Consider the following 11,719-nt stretch of genomic DNA (forward strand, 5'->3'; position numbering starts at 1 on the left):
AAAAAAAAAAAAAAAAAAGACGTATTTATATATGTTTGCGTTTTGAGAGGATCGCTTTGGTTGCTATGCGGTGAACCGTTTGAGACCAACCAGGAGACTACAGGCCAGTCGCTAGGTGACCCGGCCTGGGTTGCCGGAGGTCGCTTAGCAACTAGTAAGCGCTGAGGCCCCGCCCCCTGCCGGCTCCACCCCGCGCCGCGCCGGAGCGGGTGGGCGGCCCCGCCCCGCGGCGGGGGGCGGGCAGAGGCTTCTCATTGGCCATTTCGCCGGAAGCAACGGATACTCAATGAGGTCCACAACCGTGCGATCCCGGGGTTGTGGTGTGGTATAGTATGGTGAGTGGTGGCGGCGCTCGCTGCAGACGCGTGGCGGGGCGGGGGAGCAGAAAGAGGAGCTTCTCCTGATGGGCCTGTTTTGCTCCGGGCACCCCAGACTGTACCCAGGCTCTCTTCACTGCAGGCTGGCGGGGTCCAGAGATTGGGACCCGACCGAGGGAACTCGGGACTTCCCACTGGCCCCAGGCCCTGGTGTGTGACTGGCCCTCCCGTTCCTAGAGCCCCAGCGCAAGCCGGGATGTTCGTCCTGGTGGAGATGGTGGACACCGTGCGGATCCCCCCGTGGCAGTTCGAGAGGAAGCTTAACGACTCCATTGCCGAGGAGCTGAACAAGAAGTTGGCCAACAAGGTACTAGGACCACGGTTTGCAGGGGCGGGGGGTGGGGGCTGGAGGATGTCGAAGGGGATTAAAAAAAAAATGGGCTTGAAAAAGGACATTGTAGCTGGAAAGTGCTAGATTCAGCAATTCCAAATTACTTTGCAATCTTAGGCAAGTTATTTACCACCTCCGGGTCTCAGCTTCCATTTGTAAAATTGGGATAAAATGTTGTTTTACCAACCATGTATTGTTTTTTTGAAGATGGACTTTTCTGGTAGTATAGCGTTAACTGTCAGAAGTTTAACCCATTCCTTCCTTGTGTGCGCCTTGCTTGAGCCTTGGGGCCAGCTGAGCACGGTGTTCTCACTGCCCTTTGGGTTGCTCCTCAGTTACTCTGTGTTATATCACCCCCTTTCCTTAGCACTCACTACAATCTTTATTTCTTTTCTTTCTTTCTTTTCTTTTTATTTTGAGACAGAGTCTCACTATGTTGCCCCTGGTAGAGTGCCTGGCATCACAGCTCACAGTAACCTTGGGTTTAAGCGAGTCTCTTGTCTCAACCTCCCAAGTGGCTGGGACTACAGGGGCCTGCCACAACACCCAGCTATTTTTTGGTTGTAGTTGTCATTGTCGTTTGGCAGGCCTGGCCTGGACTCAAACCCACCACCTTTGGTGTATGTGGCTGGCACCCTAGGTGCTAAGCTACAGGCGGGGAGGCACACTCTTCTTTTCTTTTTTTTGCTTTTTTGTTTTTTTTGTCTCACTTTGTTGCCCTAGGTAGAGTGCTATGGCATCACAGCTCACAGCAACCTCCAGCTCCTGGGCTCAAGTGATTCTCCTGCCTCTGCCTCCCAAGTAGCTGGGACTACAGGTACCCGCCAGAACGGCTGGGTATTTTTTGGTTGTAGTTGTCATTGTTGTTTAATGGGCCCAAGTTGGATTCGAACCCACAGGCTCAGGTGTATGTGGCTGGTGCCTTAGCTGCTTGAGCCATAAGGTGCTGAGCCCTGGCTATTTTTTTGTTGCAGTTTGGCCGGGGCCGGGTTTGAACCTGCTACCCTTGGTATATTGGGCCAGTGAGCTACTCATTGAGCCACAGAAGCTGCTCTTATTTTCTTGTTTATTTGTTTACTTGGTTACTGTTTTTCTCTTTCCCTCTCCATTGAGGGCAGGGACTTTATCTTTTTCTCTGCAGTATCCCCACATTTAACCAGAGCGTGGCACATGGTAGATGTTTCTTTTTCTTTTCTTTTTTTTTTTTTTGAGACGGAGCCTCAAGCTATCCCCCTGGGTAGAGTGCCATGGCATCATGCTCACAGCAACCTCCAACTCCTGGGCTCAAGCGAGTCTCCTGCCTCTGCCTCCCAAGTAGCTGGGACTACAGGCGCCCGCCACAACGCCTGGCCATTTTTTTGTTTGCAGCCATCATTGTTGTTTGGCGGGCCCGGGCTGGGGATTCGAACCCGCCACCTTAGGTGTATGTGGCTGGCGCCTTAGCCGCTTGAGCCACAGGCACCGAGCCGATGTTTCTTAATTGTTGATTAAATGAATCAAATAGACAAGGCTCTGCCCTGTAGGGTGCTATGAAGAACGAGTGTTCACATACCTATGGAATAAGGGCACTGCAGATTTGTTGAGATGGTGAGGTGAGATCTGATGGTGAGGAGCTGGCCACCAGATTTGTTATTCAGGTGAGAGGGGTTGGGTGGAGAGAGAGCTGTGCATGCAGGGGAGCAGCATATGCAAAGGCCCTGTGGAAGAAGGGCCTGCTTTCTTGGGCAGTGAGGGTGAGAGGTGGGCTGGAAAGATGGATGTCCGGCCATATAGCCCTATGGGACTTCATAGTCCGGGTATTGGTTTTCATCTGTCTGTACAGCAGCATAAGGTTATGGGCTGAGAAGGAGCCAGAATGAGGAAGATCAGCTTTAGACATGAGGTAGGCTCCTTCAAAATAGGCTGGGGTCAAAGGAGGAGGGTGTACAGGTTTGGGGGTTGTTAGGAGTGGAGGGAGCTCATGGGGTCCTCAGTTGATGGCTGTGGTTACTTTGTGAAGTCGAAGGTGAGGAGGTCTGTGGGGCATGAGGTATGTGACCTCATGGAGAGAAAAGATGTGAAAACTCCAAGAAGGGAGTGTACACGTAGTCCCTTTGGGGCACAGGTTCTGTTGAGATAAGTCTTTCTATATTTGAATCATTGAATCATTTGAGGGGAGGCCACACAGAAAAGGTCTGTGGCCTCTCAAAGATCTTGTGCTTTCTAAGCCACCTGGACTCTCGCCTCATCTTGGCGGGATCTGGTGCCAACTCCTAGTTCTCTGAGCTTTTCACTAATCATTGGACAGTTCCTGCAAAGTTTGCATTTGGGCAGTGATGACATTCGTGGCAGATGAGGAGACCCAGAGTGGCCAGTCATTTGGAACACTAAAGTGTGGGGAGGGGGCCATGGAATTTCTGTCCAATGTCAGGGCCTTGGCCATGTGTCACTCTGCCAGCTGCAGCCCTGTGGCCATGTCTGTGTGTCTGAGATGTGAGCATGATGGGGGTTAGCTGTGGTTCTGATGCTCATAAGCTGTGAGCTGCAGCATGGATTTAGGGGAAGTGTAGGTTTAACCAGGGATTCCCATGACTGGTACTAACAGGGATCCCTGATGAGTATTATTTCTAGCTTGTGAGCCAGGTGCTAGGATGGGCTTCACATCCATTGTCTTCTCTTTATTTAACGAACCTGCAGACCAGTGTTTCACTTTTGCAGATGGAGAGACTAACACTCAGGGAGGAGATGTTACCCCCTTGGTGGTTCCACACTGAGTGATGGAGCTAGCCTTGGAACCTTGATCTGTCACCAGAGGCTCTCTTCTTTCCAGAGCCTCCACATTCTCTTGAGATTCCTCACCGCGGTTCCCTCTAGCAGAACTCTGACTCATTTCCATCTAGAGAGGGAGATAACTGTGGCTTGCCTGTGGTTGTGAGGGGCTCAAGAGAGACTGCCTGGAGAGGGGGACCTCGGGGTCACTCTGTATGAGTCTGTGTATGCCTCTGCACGCAGGTTGTGTACAATGTGGGACTCTGCATCTGTCTGTTTGACATCACCAAACTGGAGGATGCCTATGTGTTCCCAGGGGATGGCGCATCACACACCAAAGGTGGGTATCTTCTCTTCTGAGGGTATTAGTTTTCTTGGGGCTTAGTTTTCCATAGTAAAAGGTCAAGCCAGGCTTGGCGCCTATAGCTCTGTGGTTAGGGCACCAGCCACATACAAGGCAGGTTTGAACCCAGCCCAGGCCTGTTAAACAGCAATGACAACTGCTGTTGTCAACAAACAAAAAAACAGCTGGGCATTGTGGCAGGTGCCTGTAGTCCCAGCTGCTTGGGAGGCTGAGGCAAGAGAATCTCTTTAAGCCCAAGAGTTTGAGGTTGCTGTGAGCTGTGAAGACATGGCACTCTACCGAGGGCAACATAGTGAGACTCTGTCTAAAAAAAATATAAATAGGCTCCACGCCTGTAGCTCAAGCAGCTAAGGCACCAGCCACATACATTGGAACTGGCAGGTTCGAATCTAGCCCAGGCCTGCCAAACAACAGTGACAACTACGACCAAAAAATAGCTGGGCATTGTGGCAGGCGCCTGTAATCCCAGCTACTTGGGAGGCCAAGGCAAGAGAATTGCTTAAGCCTGAGAGTTGGAGGTTGCTGTGAGCTGTGACGCCACAGCACTCTGCCCAGGGCTACAGCTTGAGACTCTGTCTCAAGCAAATAAATAAATAAACAAAAGGTCAAGCCAAAGCCAAGTGTGGTGGGCACCTATATAGTCCTAGCTACTTGGGAGACTGAGGCAAGAAGATTGCTTGAGCCCAGGAGTTTGAGGTAAAAGAGTGAGGCTGTCCCCCCCTCCCCCCAAAACAAAAGTAGAATAAGTTCAGGCCACAGAGATGGCTATAGAATGGTTGGAGTCCTGGGACCCAGTCCTGAAGCTGCCAGAAATTGACTTGGTAGCAATGGGTGGACTCTTCCCCTCTCTGGGGCTCAGTTTCCTCCTCTATAAGACCCAGGAGGTGGACCAGAGGATTCTCAAGGCCTCTCCAGCTCTGAGATTGTGGCTGCATGTCTGTGCCCCTTTTGGTCTCATCTATCAAGCTCTACTCTTGGCCTTGAGGCAGCTCACTGCCTGGAGGGTAGACAGGCTGGGCAGTGAGGAACCTGTGGAGTGGTCATCACTCACTTAGGGGTGTGGAGAGCAGAGGGAAGGGGGACTTTAAGGGCAGGATGACATAACAGGTAAGAGTGTGGCCTTGGGATTCGAAGCCCAGTTCTGCCATTTATTAGCTGTGTGTCTTGAGCAGAATATGTAACCTCTCTGTGTTCCTGTTTCGTCATGTCTGAACTGCAGTCAACTGTAGATTTTATATTGTAGACTGTTGTGAGGATTAAGGAGTTAATATCCGTAAAGGACAGGACTTGGCACCTAGCAAGTGCTCAGTGCCTTATTTATTCCGATTGTTCTTCCTGATTCTGTGGGCCAGTTGGGTGACATTCTTCTGGACTGGCTGGGCCAGGGCTGGATGGTCTAGAATGGCCCCCCATTCTAGTGGTTGGCATATGGGGAGGTCTAGTGGCCTAGGCTGGGCTGTCTCCTCTTTGCCCCACGTGGTCTCACCTCTCCATAGGCCTGGGCTCAGTGTTTTAAAGGTTCCAGAGCTCTGTGCACAAACTCTTCTCTTGCACCCCTGCTTAGATCTCACTGCTTAGAGCATGTCACATGGCAAAGGCCAGGGTACAGGGATGGAGAGATAGATGCCACCTCTGGATATGAGAATGTGCAGTCACATTGCAAAGGGGTGTGCATCTGGGATGAGACAGTGGTCCCCACGTCCTGGAAGAAGGGAGGAGTAGAAAGCCCCCTTGAGAGGAGCTGTGACCAGCAGTCAAAGAAGGTGGTGAGCCCAGGCACCCAGGGAGGGGGAGGACACTCTTCCCTCTCCTGCCTGGACTGAGCCAAACCTAAGGAAGAGGGTGAGAGGCCCCAATGAGAGAACTCAGGGCAGTCAGCGTGCAGGCCTGTGGCCTTGCCATCACTTGGCCTTGCCATCACTTGCCTGCTGAATCAGGTGCTCGGGGGTGGGCCCAAAGGTGCCAGGTGATTGTTGTACATGCCCATGATTGAGGAGCCCTGCCATGGTCACTGCTGGTCAGCCTCTTAGCACAGAGATGCCTGAGAATTCCAGGATGTTCTGAGACTGCCTGGTGTTCATGGCCAGCCACCTGGAGACTTAAATAGTTCCTATAGATATGGCTATGCTTAGCCAAGAGCCTGAAGAAACAGGCTAAGTAAGACTCCACTGTGGAAGCACCCACTAGGGCCTCTGGGTACGCAGGCGGAGGCTGAGCTGAGCCACTCTCTGCATTTGGACAGAGGCCTTGGTTGTCTGGGAGGCAAGTGGAAACAGGTACCAGAACTTCAAGAAAAACTGGAGAAAAAAATCAAGTGTGAAGAATTTCTGTCCATTCAGTGGGTTGTTTCTATGGCAACTAGTGTAAGATTTCCATTGGTGGCTTTTACTATCCCCACACCCTACCCTGGGTCCCCATTTTTGGGGAGCTAGGTAGAGGCATTCAGCAATCACTCAGACCTAGATTCAAACTGTGGCTCTAGCCCCCCTGGATGGGGATCTTGGACTGGTAACTCCGCGTCTGTCTGCCTCGGTTTCCTCATCTGTACAATGCATTAACACTTGTGACTCGGGTGGCGCCTATGGCTCAAAGGAGTAGGGCGCCGGTCCCATATGGCAGAGGTGGTGGGTTCAAACCCAACCCCTGCCAAAAAAAAAACCAAACTGCAAAAAAAAAAACCACTTGTGACTATAAGGCCAGGCATGGTGGCTCATGCCTATAATCCTAACACTCTGCGAGGCTGAGGCAGGTAGAAATCCTGACCTCAGGAGTTTGAAAATTTGGGAGGCTAAGGCAAGATCAATTGAGCCCAAGAGTTTGAGGTTGCTGTGACCTATGATGCCACGACACTCTACCAAGGGTGACAAAGTGAGATTCTGTCCCAAGTTAAAAGATACTTGTGACTATAAAGCCAGGTTTTGTGGCACATGCCTATAGTCCCAGCTACTCAAGAGGCTCAGGGGAGGATCACTTGAGCCCAGGAGTTTGAGGTTACAGTGACCTGTTATGCTGCCACCACATTCCAGTCTGAAGTAAGACCTTGTGTCTCTTTTTTTTTTTTTTTTTTTTGAGACAGAGCCTCAAGCTGTCCCCCTGGGCAGAGTGCCGTGGCATTACAGCTCACAGCAACCTCCAACTCCTGGGCTCAAGCGAGTCTCCTGCCTCCGCCTCCCAAGTAGCTGGGACCACAGGCACCCGCCACAGCACCCGGCTATTTTTTGGTTGCAGCCGTCATTGTTGTTTGGCGGGTCCGGGCTGGGGATTCGAACCCGCCACCTTAGGTGTACGTGGCTGGCGCCTTAGCCGGTTGAGCTATAGGCGCCAAGCCGACCTTGTGTCTCTTAACAACAAAAGCCAGTTGCAACTTTATAGCTCCTCCTTGAGCACTGGGCAGGGTGAGTGTCACTTTGTGGTGGCGATCAGTAACCCTGCTTCAAGGCAGACCATGACCCCAGGCACCTGTTCCACTGTTCCTGCCCCCATCTCACACTCGCCAGGGCTGAGAAGACCCAGCTATGTCATGCCGTCACCTTTGCTTTGGACGTACTCGTTTGCTGAGTGCCTTCTGTCTCTATGTCCTGTGAGCCGGGACTTGTTGCTTTCTCCCTCTGAAGCACTTCACATCTGTAGCCTGTTCTGGCACTGGTGACAATGCTGCCCTCATTAAATGACTGTGAGGAGGAAGCCAGCAAGTTCCTGGGAAGCCTTTGGCCCAGTTTTCACAGATGTTGACCTTTGTGATTTGAAACATTGACCCCAGTTGGCCACACTTGTCACTTGCTGCCTGCCCCCTGTTCTCTGTGCCCTCCAGTCCTCCAGAGCAGCTGCTTTGTGCCCACCAGTTCATTTATCTTTTTTCTACTGGGGTAAAATAGGTGTAACATAAAACTTACAACTTGAAACATTTATAAGTGTACCGTTCAGTAGTATGAGGCACATTCACATTGCTGTACTCCCTTCACCCACTCCATCTCCAGAACTTTTTTTTTGAGACAGAGCCTCAAGCTGTCGCCCTTGGTAGAGTACCATGGCGTCACAGCTCACAGCAACCTCCAGCTCTTGGGCTTTAGGCGATTCTCTTGCCTCAGCCTCCCAAGTAGCTGGGACTACAGGTACCCTTCACAATCCCTGGCCATTTTTTGTTGTAGTTTGGCCTGGGCTGGGCTTGAATCCTCCACCCTCAGTATATTGCCCCTACCCACTGAGCCACGGGTGCCACCTTCAGTGGTTTTTTTTTTTTTTTTTTTGAGATAGAGCCAAAAGTTGTCACCCTTGTTAGAGTGCTGTGGCATCACAGCTCACAGCAACCTCCAGCTCCTGGGCTTAGGCGCTTCTCTTGTCTCAGCCTCCCAAGTAGCTGGGACTACAGGCATCTGCCACACAGCCTAGCCAATTTTTGGTTGTAGTTGTCATTGTTTGGCAGGCCTAGGCTGGATTCGAACCCACCAGCTTTGGTGTACGTGGCTGGTACCTTAGCCGCTTGAGCTACATGCACCAAGCCTCAAACCTTTAAGAAATAAACCTTTTTTTTTTTTTTTTTTTGAGACAACCTCTACCCCCCTGGGTAGAGTGCTGTGGCATCACAGCTCACAGCAATCTCCAACTCCTGGGCTCAAGCAAGTCTCCTGCCTCAGCCTCCCAAGTAGCTGGGATCACAGGTGCCCGCCACAACGCCCAGCTATTTTTTTGGTTGCCGCCCTCATTGTTGTTTTTTGGTGGCTCCGGCTGGATTCGAACCCACCAGCTCAGGTGTATGTGGCTGGCGCCTTAGCCACTTGAGCCATAGGCACCACCCTCAGTGTTTTTTTTATTGAGAGTTGTACCACAGGACCGCCACGATCCCTCAACTTTTTCATTGCCCCATGAAGAAACCCCATGCCCATTAGCAGCCAGCCCTATTCTCCCCTTCACCAGCCTGGGCAGCCTCTGCTCTGCCTCTGTCTCTGTTTTACAAGTCAAATCACATAGTAGGTGGCCTTTTGTGTCTGGCTTCTCCCTCAGCTTCACCGGGGTGTGGCCTGTGTCAGAGCTTCTTTGCAAGCTGAGCAGTACCCTCCGAGTGTGGGCACCGCGCCTGCTTAGAGCCCCCCCATAGGTTGCTTTTGGACGTGGTTTTTTCAGGCTTCCTGGGCACAGGGCTATGTGTTGCCCCACCCCTGTGAGCCCAGTGCCCAAATGGGGCTTGGCACAAACCTGGCACAGGCTCTGCGAGGCTTTATGAACCTAAATTGAGTGTTGGGTCATGTTGGGGACAGGTTTTTTCCATCCAGTGGCTAAGTGACCCTAGGCTGCCGTTGTGTGCTCTCTAGGAGGTCAGCACGAGGTTTGGTCATCTTCACTGTGGCTGTGAGGGCTCAGGCTTGTCTCTATTGGGGAGGGGGCCTGCTTGTCCTTTCCTCATGCCCTGCTGTCCTGGGTGCCATGGCGGAAGCCTGTTTTTGGAGATTAAACCTGCCCAAGGAAGGTGGGCTTCAACTGTGGTCCTGTCTGGCAGCTACAGAAAGACTTGGAGGCTACTCATGGCAGAATGGGGCAGAATAGCTGTGACTGCAAGCAGGTTACTCAGGCTCTCTGAGCCATTTCTTCCTTCTCACAGTGGGAGAGTGACAGGCGGAATATGAAGACAGGCGCCCGCCATAGTAAGCAGACAGTGTTATGCTTATTCTCAGGCAAGAGTTGGATGCCCCCCTTGGGCCTCTAAGCAAGGGGCGGGGCTCAGCACCCGTAGTTCAGCGGATGGGGCAGCGGCCACATGCGCCGGAGCTGGTGGGTTCGAGCCTGGCCCAGGCCTGCCAACAGTGACAACTACAACAGAAAAAATGGCTGGGTGTTGTGGCGGGCGCCTGTGGTCCCAGCTGAGCCCAAGAGTTTGAGGTTGCTGTGAGCTGTGGCACCATGGCACTCTACCAAGGGTGACATAGTGAGACTCTGTCTCAAAAAAAATAAAATTAAAAAAAAATAAGTAAGGGGCAGGAGTGACACGAGTTCAGAGTCTGTGGTGTGAACACAGACACTATCTGCTATTTTCCTTGGGGTCAGTGAGTGGGGACCACCTAGGGCAGGGTGGGAGAACCCACAGAGGCATTTTTGCTGGGCTGTCTCCCCCACCCCAGTATCGGGGCTTCTATAGCATCTGCTTAGGTCAGAGCTGCACCTGGGGCACACTCTGCCCACAGCAGGGGATGGGGAATTTGTTTCCAAGCTTTATTCCCTTTGCTGGTTCCTTTTGTCCTTTTTAGAATTTAAGGGAGAGGGCTTAGAGGAAGGTTGGGATTGACTCTGGAGTCACTGGGGTCCAGGGTCTGGGTCCACGTGTGACTTCTGTGGTGGATTTGGGAGCCGGCCCTCAGCTCCAGGCAGCCAGTGCAGGCCCCTTACGGGGACCAGGCTTTTACCCTTGCAGGGGATGGAGAGAGGGTCTCTTCTGGTTCATCCACCAGGTCTGGGCTTACAGGGGGATATGGCATGGACCCCCCCAGCCCGCAGGCTCCCAGAGTAGCCACCTAGGCCTCTGGGTCAGTGAGCTGGCACATGAGGGTTGCTATCAGAGAGCATGGGTGGCCTGTCCTGGTGGCCATCCTTGTCACTGATGTACTTCATTTCCAGTCCATTTTCGCTATGTGGTCTTCCATCCGTTCCTGGACGAGATTCTGATTGGGAAGATCAAAGGCTGTAGCCCGGAGGGAGTGCACGGTAACAGCCCCCCTGTCACTAGTAATGGGAGCATGTGGGGGCAGGTTCTGTGCCCATCCACGTGGTGGGCGGAGGGAGATCTTCTGAGGTATCAGCAGTTTGCTCATCCCTGAAGGCCTGAGCATGGGGTACTCAGCCCCTCTGAAGTCCTGAGCAAGGACTTCAGTCAGCCATGAGGTCTCACTGTGAGGCCGTAACTCAGAATGTCAGAGTGAGCTGGTGAAAGTGTGTGGGGGTCCATGGCACCTGCTGGTCCCTGTTTGCAGTATCCACTTCAGGTTTTGGGGACCAGGTGCTCAGGTTGTGTGGGTGTGACAAAGGCTAGGCCCCGAGGTGGAGAAGGGGCCCAGATTTCCAGGATAACACTTGCCCCCTGGGCAGCACCAGGTAGGGAGCTTGTGTGTTGAGTAGCCAGTCCCTTTGTCTGTTCATTGGTGTCCCCCATCCCATGGTCTCACCTTCTTTATTTCCTCCAGTCTCTCTAGGGTTCTTTGATGACATCCTTATCCCTCCGGAATCGCTGCAGCAGCCGGCCAAGTTGTATCCTCCCAAGGCTAAAGTGGGTCACAGGGGACCTCAGGCCTAAGGGAAAGTCCTCACTCCTTGGGCTGGCCCATGAGTGCTGTGATCTGGTGCTGCTGGCTGTGCCGCCCCTTTGCCCCAGAAGCATAGACCTGCCTGTGGTGTCCATGTGCCTGTCTTGACCCTGGCTGTCAGACTTCATTGTATAGGTTGTGTCTTGTATACCATTGGGGCTCTGGTGTCCAGTGGGGTACCATTCACTTCTGGTTCAATTTTCTTCTCTTTCTTTTTTTTCAAGACAGAGCCTCAAGCTGTAACCCTGGGTAGAGTGCCTTGGCATCACTGCTCACAGCAACCTCTAACTCCTGGGCTCAAGTGATTCTTCTGGTGCCACCGCCTCCCAAGTAGCTGGGACCACAGGTGCCCGCCATAACACCTGGCTATTTTTTGGTTGCAGTCATCATTGTTTGGTGGGCCTGGGCTGGATTTGAATCTGCCAGCTCAGGTGAATGTGTCTGGCGCCTTAGCTGCTTGAGCCATAGACGCCAAGCCTGGTTCAATTTTATTTTATTTTTTAATTTTTAAAAAATTTTTATTTATTTTAATTTTTAATTAGTTAATTAATGAATTTTTTTTGGAGACAGAGTCTCACTTTTTTGCCCTCGGTAGAGTCCTGTGGCATCA

The 11,719-nt window shown here is 52.1% G+C and overlaps 1 protein-coding gene across 2 annotated transcripts in view; it reads left to right on the top strand.

The window, feature by feature from the left end:
- The first annotated feature begins 273 nt into the window (after nucleotides 1-273).
- The window catches only part of POLR3H (RNA polymerase III subunit H), a 14,284-nt gene continuing 2,838 nt past the window's right edge, over nucleotides 274-11,719 (top strand). Inside the window, exons 1-5 of one of the 2 annotated variants that reach the window (XM_012801182.2) lie at nucleotides 274-335; nucleotides 555-684; nucleotides 3,700-3,796; nucleotides 10,427-10,513; nucleotides 10,990-11,053. In XM_012801182.2, coding sequence (XP_012656636.1) covers nucleotides 574-684; nucleotides 3,700-3,796; nucleotides 10,427-10,513; nucleotides 10,990-11,053 — 359 coding nt within the window. In that variant the 5' untranslated portion in view covers nucleotides 274-335; nucleotides 555-573. Of the gene's footprint in view, nucleotides 336-459; nucleotides 685-3,699; nucleotides 3,797-10,426; nucleotides 10,514-10,989; nucleotides 11,054-11,719 lie in introns of both variants that reach the window. The other variant, XM_012801184.2, reaches the window with a different exon arrangement.

The sequence above is a fragment of the Otolemur garnettii genome, unplaced genomic scaffold (assembly GCF_000181295.1).
Source record: "Otolemur garnettii isolate 467f Iridium unplaced genomic scaffold, OtoGar3 scaffold00007, whole genome shotgun sequence".
NCBI lineage: Eukaryota > Metazoa > Chordata > Mammalia > Primates > Galagidae > Otolemur > Otolemur garnettii.